Source organism: Alligator sinensis, unplaced genomic scaffold (genome assembly GCF_000455745.1).
Source record: "Alligator sinensis unplaced genomic scaffold, ASM45574v1 scaffold534_1, whole genome shotgun sequence".
NCBI lineage: Eukaryota > Metazoa > Chordata > Crocodylia > Alligatoridae > Alligator > Alligator sinensis.
Window position 1 is genome coordinate 609,055 of NW_005842050.1, and position 14,715 is coordinate 623,769.

The following is a 14,715-nucleotide window of genomic DNA, read 5'->3' on the forward strand; positions in this document are numbered from 1 at the left end:
ATAAAAATCAAGGTAATTTTCCTTTTCAAGATTTAAGGAGCCCTATTTTATCCATCAGGCATCTCGTAAGACCAGCCAGGAAAGTGAGCAGAAAGACATACAGGAGGCAGACATTGAATCTCTCCAGAAAAGTCTCCTCCTCATTTGACAGTACTATGACTGCTATGGTATTCTGGTTCTGCCTAATACCAGCTCTTTCAAGAATTTATCAGGAGAATGGATCATGTCTTGGAAACTGAATGAAAAATGGCAGACAGGCGTTACCTTCTTTCCTTTACTTTTCATAAACATTTTTATAAGCCCGTGATATCTGGGATTTAAGTTACAACCATCCTCCAGGAGATGCTTAAACAGAGACTAACCAAAGGACAAGGACTGTAAAAGAGATCAATATCCTTGGTCAAAATTCATATTACTTGGCCAGCTTACAAAAGCATGTCAAACTATCAAACACTTCTGACCAAATTGGACTTGTTAAATTGGGACATAATTTCGAATAATAGAAAAGTGAGGCTGGAAGAAACCTCAAGAAGTCATGTAGTCCAGTGGTTCTGAACCTTTTTCCTACCAGGACCCATTTGCAAAGATCGATGCCCTGTCCCGACCCACACACCCCTGGCCCTGCTGGTGCCTGACCCCCAGGCCATGCTGGTGTCCCTGACCCATAGTCCCCTGCTTCCCCCTCACCCACTGGAGAGGCCCCCAGCTGCTCCTGTCCCACTCAGGCCAGAGCATTGTGGCTGCAGTAGCTCTGGCTCATGCAGGCAGCAGTGGAGTGAGTCTAGTCCCAGCATGGGCTAGAGGAAGGAGAATAGGCCTGTGGCACCCCTCTTTGCCCTGGGCTGGGACTGCTGCAACCTGCCAGGCAGCCTGGTCGTGGCCCCGTATCCACGGGCACCAGCCCGATGCCACCAACCTAGCCACACAGCTGTCTCCTACCCCATTCCTCCACTGGAAGGGACAGGTGCCTTCCCACCACCCCTCTGCCCTGCCACAGCTTGTGACCCTTTGAAATTCTTGCAACCGACCCACTTTTGGGTTGCAACCCATGAGTTGAGAAACACTGGTCTAATCTAACCCTTTGCTTGAGGTTGGATTATCCCTGACTAAACCATTCCAGTCAAGTACTTGTCTAACTTTCTCTTAAAGACTTCCTCAGATGGCAATTCAACAACCTCTCTTAGTCATAACCACAAGTGGTTAACCACCTACATAGTGAGAGAGAATATTCTCTGTCACAGGGGACAAGACTAGGAGCAACTGACTTAAACTGCAACAAGGGAAACTTAGGTTGAATATTAGGAAAAGCTATCTCCATCCTTTGTATAGCTGCACTTCAGGTATTTGAAGATTGCTGTCAAACCCCTTTCCTTCCACTCCATTCCTTTTTCTCCAGACTAAATAATCCTGGTTCTTTCAGCCTTTCCTTTTAAGTCATGTTTTCCAGACGTGTAATCGCTTGTATTGCTAGACTTTCCGCTCTTTATTTTTCCATATCCTTCTCAGAGTGTGGTGTCCAAAACTGAACACGGTGTTCCACGTAAAGCCTTACTAATGTCAAATACAGTGGAAAAAACACTTTCCGTGATTTACAAGTAACACTCCTATCATACAGTTCAGTTGCTCTTGGTCTTCTAACAAACACAATGTTGGCAAATATTCAGCTTATGGTCTGCTGTAACCCCCAGGTGCTCTTCTGCTATACTGTGACATAGATTGGGGAATATCTGGCTGTCTTCACACACAATTTTTCTTTCCTAAGTGCAGGACATAGCATATATCTTAACACTTGTCTAAGCACTTTGGACCATTCCTTCAGTTTATCAAGGTCTTTCTTAATTCTAATCCTGTCTATCCTCCATACATTCTGCAACTCCACCTAACTTGGTGTCATCTGCAAAATTGCTAAGTATGCACTCAGTTCCATCCTCTAGGTTGTTAATGAAGATATTAAACAGTACTGGACCCAGGTCAGACCCCTGGAGAACCCCATTTGATACTTCCCGTAACTAGACATCAAGCCATTGATGACTACTTGTTTTTTCCAATGAGTTGATTTATAACAATCTAGCTAGTTATGTATCCACCCTACTGTACTTCTCATTTGTCTGTGTTTCTATAGTTTAACAATGATAATGTAATGGGAGACTCAAAAGCCTTACTACAATCAAAGTATATTGCATCCACTGTTCTCACCTTGTCATAGAAGGAAATCGGGTTGGTCATGCATGACTTGCTTTTGATGAATCCATGCTGGCTCTTCCTTATCACCTTGTTCTCCACTGGATGATTAAAAATAGATTCCTTGATGATCAGTTCCATAATTTTTCCAGGTGTCAAGGTCAGACTGACTGGTCTGCAATTTACAGCATCCTCCTTCTCCCCTTTCTTGGGCACTGTATTTGCCCTTTTCCAGTTACTGCTTGAAACTATTGCTCCAAACTTGCAAGACACTTATTTTCATACTGTGTCATTTCATCTATAGAAATTACCTCAGTTTGCTTGTATGAGTATCTTATTCCCAATTCAGAGTGGTATACTTTAAGCTTCTGTACAGTCCTGAGGGTTGTACATAGCTGGTCCTGGCTGCACATCTGAGTAATTCAGAAATTTAAGTTTACCCATTTTTTGTTTTTAGTGACTGGCTGATATGGGATCATTCAACTCAGAGTAAAGTCCTCTTTCAACCCCTACTCGACACAGCATACTTAGGGGTCCATCCACTGGGAAGGGCTGACATACCACATGACAGATTCTTTGTCAGTCTGCCTCACTTGTTGTTTAGACCCATCCAAAGGTTTTGTTTCAAGCTCATGGGATATGTAGCCATCTGCACTTGTGTGACAGTTTGCCAGACTTCACCTTCACTCGTTGCAAGGATAGTTGAAGTTTTTGTGTCTTATGAGAGATAAAAGATAGACATGTTGGTCAGGATTGTCAGAAGGTTATTTTCATTAAATTGTTGGAAGGACTGTCTACATGTATGCAGGGGACTCCCAGAACTTCCCAGAAAGACACTGACAACTTCCCATCCATCTGTGTCTACAAAGCACCTCCCTCATGCTTGAGTTATCTGGTCTACCAAGACCAGTCTTCGTTTAAATATTTTGGAGCTGACAGTTGTTCCCTTAACATGCACAGTCTTCTTCCCAGTACTCTGAGTACTATAGTATGTGTTGATGGACAAGGTCACATGAATATACTGTATCAACAAGCAAAATGTTAGAATAGAATAAGAAGTCTGGCATATCTTGTTCTATGAGAGAACAAAAGAACAGGGTGCAACCACCTTGTGTTTCATGGCCCCAGCTATGGGATGCTCGAAAGCATGCGGAGTAACAGTGCTATTCTTCAAAAAGATTCTGTTCTCATGCAGCTGGTTCTTTAATATTGGTTTTCTTGAAGGATGTGGACACTGATCTATTTTTTTTAAACGTAAGCCCCTGCCTATATCTATATCAGAGCCACCATTTAGGGCCCTTTTTGCTATTTTGGTTGCAGTATTGTTCCTCAAGCTAAGGGGTAGCATTAAATAAATCTTTTTGGAGGTTCCGTCAGTAAAAGAACTAAGTTAGGGCTTGATTAAAATGATTTCTAGCTGTACGACTGGTTCTTTAAGGTGATATGAGTCTATATTAGTTACATAGTAAACAGACTTTTTTCTTTTCCTCTTCAGCAAACCAGGAAGTCTTAAATAAAGTAGAGGTTCAATATCAGATACTCCCAGGGTGGGATACAGACATATCAAATGCAAGAACATTTGATGAACTTCCTATAAATGCACAGAACTATGTTCGCTTTCTAGAAACGGAGCTTGGTGTTCCTGGTAAGTAGAACAAACTTTCACATGTAAAGAAACCCATCTGGAATAGAAGCAACTTAACTTCTATTTCTCTTGCCCTTCTATTAGTGAAAATTACACAATGTGCATCTAGAGTGATAGAATTTGAAGTTGATATATTTGTCCCTTGTCACTCTGACACTAATGTATTGCTTTGTTTTAACTGTAAAATCTAAAAATAGGGAACATTTAAAAAAGGTTTTTAGTACATTTGTGTACTTTTTTACCAATTAGTTTTTGTGCTTTTAATTAAATCTCTATTCTCCTTTTTAATGGATTTACCAACACCTTAGTCCTGTTTACATTTTCTTGTGAGGAAAGATTGCCTGGGAGTTGGGAGACGTGGGCTTCTTTCTGATCACAGAACATGATTGTTGGGCAAATATTTTAACTTCAGTGTTTTAACACCTATTTCTGAAAGGGGTTATGAGACTTAGACCCCTGCCACATGTTATGTTTAAGATGTGTGTAACAATTTAGTCACGTCTTAAATTGTAACCTGGCCACATGTTAAAGTAGTTAATGGCGTCATAAAACAAGGATTAAGCCATAATTTTTGTGGAATAACTGTGGTTGGTTACTATGACTCCATTAACTGAATGTGTGGGTCCAGGTGCGCCCCATGGCTACAAGTCTCATCAGTTGGTGGGGCTTCCAGCTGTAGGGAGTGCCCCTGGGGGCTGGGAGCCCACAACTGATGGATTCCTGTGGATGAGAGTCCTATCAGCCAGGAGGTCTCCTACCAGTGGGAGCTTATTACTTGCCGTTGCAGGGGAAGTCTGGGATAGTGATCCCTGGCTCCCCCTGCATTAGCAATAAAGGAGGATGGGATCTGATGCCTTATCCCATCCTGCTTTATTGCCTTTTATTCCCTTATGGCAGGAAATGGAGTTAGGTAGATTGCACATCAGGTCCCTTCATGCCTTACTTGCATGCCTAGCAGGGGCCTTAATTTTAGGACCTGATCTTGTTACTTTTTAAGTCAGTGATGCAAGATCAGGTACTTGGAGATCGGACACAGAGATATTAAAGAAATGCAGTGTCATTGCTTAATAACAAATACTACGGTTGCTAATGATGCATAGATATTTACACAGAAGAACATATTTTTTTCTTTTACAGTGTCACATTTGAGTTTATGATAAAAAGTGAAAACTGTTCTGTCACCTTCTTTTCTTCTGCAGTTAAATGGATTGGAGTAGGGAAATCCAGGGAGTCAATGATCCAGCTGTTTTAAAGATTTCAGATGCATGGAAAGACCATACACTCCTCAAAAGACTGCTCATTCTTAAATGTATTAGTAGCCCGCAAAGCAAAGATGTTGAAGATAGATCTTGCATGGGAAGAAATGCTATGGTCTCACCAAATTAATTGCTACACCTGAAAGACTTTGACCTGTACCTGTATCAGCTGTCAACTGGCAATTTCCAGGACATTTGTCATTATTGTTGCTCATGGTGCCACCAGGTTTTTTCTTTTTTATCAAATACGTGCTCCATAATGTAATTCTTGGTTGAACAAGCTAAGATGGCATTGCTTTCATGACTGTTTGTCTTTGTTATCATCTCTCTGCTTTTGGCGGTGTTACTTCCCTGAAATTTTAGACAGTAAAATAATGCAGTTTTGCACAAATAGTTTTACGTCTTCATTATTTGTATTCTTAAAGCTGTTGTATCCTTTATGGCTGTTGTGAGTGATTAAAGAGAGGGACACAAATGATTTTATAATGCTATAAACACTGTCTAAATTATTGTTTGAGTTTTTTGTTCAGAAAATTGTGATGGTGAGTTGTTTGGAGTATGTAAGGGTTTGTTTGTTTTTGAAGGGTACAGCACAAAAACACTTCACACTTAATTTACACTTAAGCATTTACAAGAAAATATGCCCACAGACCTAGAAATTTGATATTGTAAAAAGCTCATTTATAGTTATTTAATAACTCTTCTAATTTTATTAGTTAACTTTTAAAATGTTAATTTAGATGGCTCCACTTCAACAGTGCCTACTGCCAAAAAGCAAATGTGTTGCCAAGGAAGCAAAGTGTTTTTTTTTTGTTCGTTTGTTTTGTTTTGTTTTTAATCCGATTAGGACATTTTGGTGCCATTTTAAGTTTCTTTATACATCATTGGTTAAAATATCTTTTTACTTCACATTTACCAAAAGAAAGTACTGACAAAGTATTGTAAAATGAGATGTATATACAGTAGAAATAATATTGAATGTGGGTTAGACACGGGTAAAAATGGTGAGAAATCACCCTTTTATACCCTTCAAGGGTGGTGCTTTTTCTTTAATGACATTTAAATACTTTCTGGAAGGATTTCTATGTACACTTTGGAGGTGTAATTCCTACTGCAGGTAAGAGACATGTTTACTTTGTTAGTGCTGGAGGTATTAGATTAAGTAACTGCACTATTACTAGTTTTTATTGAGTTTATGACTAAACATGATATTGGATGTTTTTCTACTTTGCGTTTTGATGTTCAGATACTCCCTTCACTTGGAAATATCATACTTTGTTTCTTAATCATTAACTGATCAAACTTGGATATGCTACTGTACTGGATTAGTTACTTTAGCTGGTAAAAGGGAATATAGAAAACTTTCAATTATAAAATAAAACAAAATACCCTTCATGGTCAAATCCAAGCAGAGAGATATAGATATAGATATAATAAATAGATATAGATATAATAAAATCAGATTAATTCATTAGATTCCAAGGCTAATTTTTAGGTGTTTTCACACAGCAAATACGTTTTTATATTGGCCATAAAAATATTCTTCATAAGAAGAGTAGTGTGAAAGGGCTTACTGCATTTATATGAGCATTTTTTGCCAAGATGTTTAAAGGCAATGTAGAATGATCAGGTTTGGGTGGGGGAAGAGGAAGTTACTACAGGAATAAAGTAAGATGACAAATGGAGAGAACCTTAAATGTGCCATTTGATACAGATCACGAATGTGTTTTGGAGGTACTTGGGAAGCAAAGAGTGGCTTTCTTTCTTTTTTTTCCTTTTTGTTGTTGTTGCCCCATTAGGCAACAATGCTTTACTCTGTAAAATGGAGTAAATTTGTTGGGCATGTAGTCCACTTTTTCCTAGCCTTTGGTCAGATAATCTAAGAAAGTTGGATTATTTCCTAATTTAATTTGGGAGTTGAACTGGTTTGATCTCTTTTGAATCTAAGTTAATCTCAGCAGGCAGAATTCTGGGGCTTCACATCAGTGAGCCCCTATGGAAGAAAATAAATGTTTACATTACCTTTGGGAGATGGAGGGAATTAATTTCACAATTTGAGCAACATGGCAGTTTATTAAATGAGAAGCCACTGTTTATAAAGTACTTGGGAAAGGAGCTATTTGAACGTATGTAAGGGCATAAAAAAGCAGTGCTAGATCTTTAGGGGATTTGGAAGATGTGCTGTTGGCAAACTCAGCTGCTTAACCTCACCTGTGGAAATGCTATCTGAAAGACTTGCTTTCATTTTTCTGTATTTTAGCATTGTCCTTTAGGTTTGTTCATGGAAAGGAGTAAGCTGTCTCTTTAGTAAACTTGTCATTGATTTTGATACCAGTCAAATTAATGGTATTGTGCAAGTAAGGTTCAGCTTGAAACCTAGAATATTGCAACATGCCTCCATCCACAACTATTGCTTTTTGGTAAAACTTTAAACTTGTTGATAATCTTCTTTGTTTGTCTGTAAATCCTTGGGGCTGTAAACATTGGGGTTTTCTAAAAATTGTAATATGTATATGTTTGGGCCAGACCATAACAAGTTCTGTTGGTTTTCTTGCCTTGCCTGAGTATCGTAAAGGATGCTGGGTCCTTGTGTGTTGTGAATGGGATGGGTGGGGATTACTACTTATTGGTCAATGCGTGAGTATCAAATTCATTGCACCCCACAGGCTAGATAAGTAGTGCAGGGCCAGTGCATAGCCTCTGGATCAGGCTGGCAGACCAGCCTCCTGCACCAGATCCATTGTGCTGGGCCAGCCCAGCACAGGTAAGGCATGCAGTAACACAACAGTTCCAGCTCATGGAACCATTCCAGCATGCACTGTATGTGGTGTAGTGGATTTAGTCCAAGATTTGCAGCAGTACATTGGACCAGATGATATGACTCAGCGAGTCGCATCTAATACCCCTAAGTTAGTGGCCTTAATGTGCCCTTCTTTGTCATCAGCAAGAACACACTGTCCACCCATTCTGTAAATCTACCAGTTGGGAACACTTCAGACTCGAGCACATCTGTTTTCAACTTCTCATCATACAAAGTGCCCTTCATTTAAATCCACATGGTCATATTCACAAATAAAAATTAATAGTGGCTTCTGAGCCACATAACCAATACAACTACAGGCTAAAATATGATGCAGGATACTTCTGCAACTTTGCAAAAACAGACTTCTGTTGGTTTCATGCATGGGTGGCTAACTTCAAAGCACCATTTTTATTTTTAATGTTCAGTTGAAATGTTTTTCTTATTCCAATTTTTGTGTGTGGATTTAAAAACTTGGGGTCTTGCACTGGCAGCACTTCTCCGAGTTGACAAGTGGTCTAGGATCAGTCTCTGGCATATGTTTATCCATAGCATAACCTGGAATTAAAGATTATATTTTCTCTATCAACCAAAAACAAATACCAACAAAAAAACCCCAAACCAAAAACCTTTCATGTTGCAAATCAAAAAAAGAAAAAACAAGGATTTTCTGAGCCTCTTCCTAGGATGACTATTTTGGATTGTTCTCTCTATTCTCATCATGTACTCCTTTTATTATTTCTTTCCCCCTCTCTTCTCCCCCCCGCCCTTTTTTTTTAAATCCTTTTTCTCAATTCCCATCTGTTTAATTTCCTTTCTTGCACTTGCTGCTTGGGTTAAAGGAGTGCACATTGCTGAGAGAGATGCGTGTTCTCACCTGAGTGTGTTGTGAAATCAAATGCCCAATAGCTTATTTGTCAAGTTATTTTCTGACCCTACAGGTTTGTATTTCAGCTAACAAATACAACCACAGGAGAAAGGAGGGGAAAACTGATTTCAAGGAACTTCCTTCTGCTTTACCTTGCATTTACAAAGTGTTGCTGGGGTGGGGTGCCACGTAGGACTGAGTTGTGTGGGAGGTGGCTCCCACGGCTACCCGCACCCTCAGGAGGGCATGGGGGGCATATGCCTCCAGATCTGCATAGGGGAGGGTGGATTGCTGCTGGGGCTGGCACTGGGCTGTTCCTTTTTGGGGCTGGGCTGCACTGCACTCAGGGTGGGCTGTGGCACTGAGAGTGGGTTATGGGGGGGCTACAGCAAATTCTGGAGTAACTGCAGCCCCTGTCCCTGTAACCCACTCCCAGGGCCACTGCTGCCCGCCTCGAGCACAGCCCCAGTCCACAGCAGCATCCTGGCCTGATCCACTCAGATCCAGGGGATATACCCCTGTGCCCTTCCAGGGTGCACCCAGTGGCAGAAGCCGCCACCCCTCAGCCCCTGGATGAGCTGCGGTTCTGTCCCGTGCTCTGCCCCAGCTTTTGCTGCTGCGCACACCCCCAGGAAGGCACAGGGGAGCATGTGCCCCCTGATCTGAGCATGGGGCAGGGTGGGCTGCAGCTGTGGGCCAGGGACAGCGCTGGGTTGTTCCTGGCAGGGCTGAGCCAGGCTGTGCTGGGCATGGGTGGCAGCGCTGGGAGGGGGCCACGGGGGGGCTACAGCAAATTTTAGGGTTGCAGCCCCTCCCATAGCCCAACCCAGTGCTGCTGCTGCCGCCTGCCCAGTGCACAGCCCAGCACAGCCTGCAGTGGCATCCTGCCCTGCCCCACAGATCCTGGGGCACATGCCCCCCATACCCTCTCAGGGTGTGAGCAGCAGCGGGAGCCGCCACCCCGCACAGCTCAGTTTGGTGCCCTGCCCCACTTCCTCCCCCGCCTCTGGGGCCTCAATCTGTCTCCTTCCCCCTCCCCACACTCCCACCCCTTTCCTTCACAACAGACTTACCAGCCGAACCTGGCTGCTCTCCTGGTCACCTGTGTGCTACGTTGCAGCTGCACGCATGCATGCAGCATTTATCGGCCACATTAGGTCTGAGTACCACCTAGGACCTTTTTAAGTACCCCTGGTTGCCAACCACTGAGATATCAAGAAATATGCAATGGTTCATCTGCGCTGCTTTCCTGGTAGGGACAGAGGGACCCATGACCATTCGATAAATGGATTGGGAAGTGATGGGATATGCTTGGGAATGGTTGGGGATACATCATCTGTCAAGTCTCTGATCGCTTTCTCAAGATAAGGAACCAATTTAATCTGACAAATGGATCTTAGGGAAGGCCTTAACAATTGCAAAAGACATATGGCAGGGAATGCTTGATTTGAGTTAATATGTCAAAAATTGTTAAGTTTATAAAATAAAATCTGAAGGCTAGCTTTGTTTTGTGATCAATGTGGCCCGGAGGTGACACAGACAGATTTTTATCAGAGGCTGTAGAAGTCCCCTGTTCATGCCTCTGAGAAGCATTGAATTCTATGGGGAAATTGGGGTATCAATGCATTTTCATAAATGCATTTCACAACTTTTCTAACAGACAAAATGGAAAGGCACCTTAATGTCTTGACTTTTTTAAAGTCAGTAGCGTCAACTGTTTTCACTAATCAAAAACACGATTGTCTATGGAGTAACGAAAGGAGAGTACATGTTGTGTGCTGCTTGTTTTCTGTAATAAATACATGCTCCGTATAAGTTGTCTTGGGTTCAGCCCAATGCCTTCTGTTTGCATTGTGCCTAACAGCTTGAATGCTACTGGAAAGGAATAATTCTGTGTTGTGCCCTTACTCCCAAAACCATTGCTACGGCCACACTCATTTGCCAGCTGCCTGTTAACCTTGTTGATGCCATACTATAATGCAGTGTTAAGCTGTCCTTACACCTAGATATTTTGTTTAGTCATTGTAAACAACCTAATCGGGCAGGAAATACTACTACCTTCACATAACCTCTTGTGGAATTCTAGTTGAAGTTGGGCTAGGGCATTGTGTGATGAGGCTGGCAGTCAAAGTCTTTTACAGAAGGTTCTGCAAAGATAGGTGTGGCCTCCATCACAGTCAACTCTTGCCTGTAGTGTGCTCAGAAATCTTAACTTCTGATAAAAAGAGGCAAGTGCCAGCTCCTGTGGCACAACCAACCCCCTTTGTGGACTCAGTCTTGTAATTCCTTTGTTTTAAAAAAAATAAAAACTTATTGGGATTGAAGTTGAGAGATTTGAAGGATCCAGTTAGCCAAAACCAATATTTGAAGAAACTATTATTTGTCCAGGTCTGCATCTTGGAACTTTGCAGACCTAGTAGGAAACCAGTTAAGTGCATTTATTTCAAGTATAACAATAGTTTGTATTCAGAAATGTTGACAATTCAAGGTGAGGTGTGAGTGTGATACACTGCTCCTGAGAGAAATTTAATTATAACTGTATTTTGTACTTAATGCCATTCATAAGTATCTTGTCATCTGTCAAAATTAAATACATTCAAGATTTTCTGATCCAGAAATTTCAATGAAACTCCTGGGTTAAGGAGTCTTTTTTTTTTTTTTTTTTTTTTAAGCAGAATGCATTAACAGTTGAAAGTTGAGCTGTTTTTAGATCAAACTGTTTTACTTCAATGTGCTTGCTTGTGCTATGTTTATAGTAGTTCTTTACATATAAATCAACTTGTTCATACATCCCTGGTACTTACTGTTCAGCTCTATTCACCCTCTTAAAGGAATAGCATCTGTATTACGTTTGAGCAGCTGCTGTATTTTTGAGAGGGGAGTCTGTATAAAGGTGGTTTGCCTTATTTTGGTTCTTTGGTTGCTTTCTGCATGCCGTTTTGGATATGGAGATGCTATAATGCTTAGCATCTCCTTTTAAGTAGTGTAAAAAAGGAAAACTGATGAGACCCTTCTCATGAAGCAGTAATACTTTCCTGTCTCACATATCTAAAATTAGTTAATCCTGAGTCTTTGTAATAATTGCAAATAGGTTTGAATGAGCCTTATAAAAAAGAAAGAGAACCTTTGTCTAGTTAGACTAGTTTAGCAGAGTTCACTTACCCATATCATAAAATGGCAACTCAAATGCTTCTTTGTATGTTGTTTGGTTATACCAGTCACTGCCTTTCTTCTTCATTGTCCTTTGAAAATGGATGTACCGCTTGAGTTAAATTGTCAAAGTCATGATGGGACTGAGTTTCAACTTCATGCTCTACTGGAGCTGGATGCAGTGCTTTAAAAGGTCTAGACAAAAGGCACAAATAGTTCTATAATCTCACACTGACGTATGGTATGTAAACATCACAATCTACACAGAAGGATAGCCAACATTATGAATGTTCATTCTAATTTGCTGCTGAAACTGAGCGCTCGGTGTAATGCAGCTATAATTCAATAGGTATTTACTGCATGTACTCATGCTGTTAGACTATCATGATTCAGTATTGTTCAATTGGCTTTGTCCAATTTTTCTAAAACTAGTGTGAGTGGGGCTACTTCCTTAGCCAGCATAAACTAAACTGCTTCAACGTACATTACTGTAGAAATATACTGTATTATCCTTTAATTAGAAAAACAAAACAACTCTCCCCTCCCCCAACCCTTTAATTACTGATCCTTAGCATCTTTAATAGATCTAATAACATCTTGATGATGAGTCTGCTTTTTTATGAGCAATTTGAGTTCAGGATTCTCCGATGCTAGTGAATTAATATTACATGATACTTTTATGGTCAGCCCAGGAATGAGTGATTTCGACTAATTTCTGTGCGTTTTACCCTTTGCTCATGTTTCCTCTTTTGTTGTGCTTCCTTTTTACTTATAAGTCAAAGCTGACAAGGAATATCTGGTGTTCCCACCACTATGTGCTGTCACTGTCCAACCTGAATTTGAATGCTAAGAATTCCAGAATAAGGTTCTTAAAAAGATTTGTGTAAAACAGTTCCCTTACCCTAGAGACATTTCGGGCATATGCATCTTGTGTACCCGTCCTAGTTGCCCAGGATAAAACCCTTGAACATCCTTTCCTTGACGAATAGCCATGCTAGTAAGCGAAACAAATGTGTAAAAATAAGTACAGACAATATAACAGAGATAAGAATGACATCTACCTTTCCATAAGGAAGGCTAAATGGAATTTCTTCTCCGGAGGGTTATAAAAATGGAAGCCTAATAGCCAGCACTCCCTATGTTTTGTGCTGTGTATTGAGTCCTAGACAAATAATGACTTCAGAAATGAAACATTAAATCAGTTTGAAAAATGCTTTACCTCATCTTGTAGCACAAATATCAGCATGCTGATGGGCAATCAAAGCACTCCTGAACATGGGAGGGGCTGAAAACATAGAAGTCGACTCAGAGAAGGGAAGGTTGAGCTATAACAAGGGCATTTAAGGTAAAACTTTCTAAAGTGCTGAAGTGCCTGAAACTGTGCCTTCACTGCCAAGAAAGGTGTTTGTGTGTGGGTGTGTTTGTTTTTCCCTTAACAACAAGATATGCAACAGGAATTAATTACCACACTCCAGTCATAGAAGAAACAAGACACAAGTTGGGTTTTTCTGAGCCAGGGTTGGGGTTTTTTTTTTGGTTTACATTAATGGAGTTAGGCATAGTCAAGGGACCACCAGTATATAGTCCTATAATTTCACACCAGGTGGCTAGTGAAAACATAAGGAAGGGAGTAGAATTAGGGGGAGAGGAAACTAGATTTATGTACAAAATATTCTTGTTTCTACATTTTACTAATGTGTTTACATGGAGGTTATGAAAGAGTGAGTGGCTGGATTCTTTTGTTGCCCTACCCCAACTTGATAGGGCAAATGTTTGTCTTGATATGCTTATTTAATTCCATCCTGGACTTAAGAGTTGGGAGTGGCTAAAGAACCTAGAGACGGGTCCATTCTAATTTCTTATAAATTGACACCCAAGCAACGAGTGAGTTTTGCCTTTGTTACATTCTTAAATACAGAATCCATACTAGGGACATCTCAGGATTTAGTACAACTTTGCTAGGTGTTATCGTGTCTCTCACAAAACAAAAATCGCACTGAAAATAATAGTTTAAACATTACTGACGATCTGAAGATGCTGTGAGTTTATATCATAAACACAATTTTTTCACTTTCAAAAATCCCAGGGCAGGTTTTTTACATAACCCTTCCGAAACCATAATGAGTCTTATGCAGAGCATTTGTTTCACTGTTGACTACTCTGACACCCTGAACCACATTTGTGTGTGCACCTGTGTGTCTAGATACTTTACCCTGGAGGTAGGATTGGTGCAGGATCTACAAACTGAGGTAGTTTGATAGCTGAGGCCGAGCCAGACATAGTAACCCTGGAGAGGCTGATAGAAAATGTTAGTGTCTTACTCTCTGCTATTCTCTTACTAAGGAGCTACTGAAACATTGAACTTGGAGCAGTGGTTCTCAACTGTGTTGGACTCGAGGCATCCCTTACTGCAGTCAAGGCACTCCATAACTCTTAAGTTGACTAGTACCCCATTTCAAATACTACTTTACATATTACAGTGCTTACCTCTTTGCAGGGGGGCTAGGTAGCAGGGATAGGCACTTAGCCAGGCAGAGACGTTATCGGTTTATCTCTTCACACCTTGTTCATACCTTGATCTAGTGCCACCTCAGGTGGCACAGGGCCCTAGTTGAAAGTCACTTATTTACAGTATGGACAACTATACTCAGTAGCTACCTTATTTACTTGATTATAAAATGACCTTCCCCAATAATTATATTCTGTATAAGGAAAATGTATAAATTTGATACAAGTTTCCAAGTATAGAATCTAATTGCTACAACAGAGGAAATTAAACTTGGAGATCAGGTGGCCTTTTTTGTCCTCTGCACAC

At 40.8% G+C, this 14,715-nt stretch overlaps 2 protein-coding genes across 3 annotated transcripts in view; one reads left to right on the plus strand and one right to left on the minus strand.

Moving 5' to 3' along the window:
• The window catches only part of ADSS (adenylosuccinate synthase), a 65,321-nt gene extending 59,729 nt beyond the window's left edge, over nt 1–5,592 (plus strand). For both annotated transcript variants that reach the window (XM_006022869.3, XM_025203250.1), the window contains exons 12-13: nt 3,677–3,826; nt 5,026–5,592. In XM_006022869.3, the coding sequence (XP_006022931.1) occupies nt 3,677–3,826; nt 5,026–5,078 (203 nt within the window). In that variant the 3' untranslated portion in view covers nt 5,079–5,592. The remainder of the gene's footprint in view (nt 1–3,676; nt 3,827–5,025) is intronic.
• A 948-nt stretch (nt 5,593–6,540) lies between these two features.
• CUNH1orf100 (chromosome unknown C1orf100 homolog) overlaps nt 6,541–14,715 on the minus strand; it is a 14,250-nt gene continuing 6,075 nt past the window's right edge. Inside the window, 5 exon segments of the mRNA XM_025203244.1 lie at nt 6,541–8,440; nt 11,913–12,016; nt 12,018–12,095; nt 12,802–12,894; nt 14,108–14,187. Coding sequence (XP_025059029.1) covers nt 8,349–8,440; nt 11,913–12,016; nt 12,018–12,095; nt 12,802–12,894; nt 14,108–14,187 — 447 coding nt within the window. The 3' untranslated portion in view covers nt 6,541–8,348.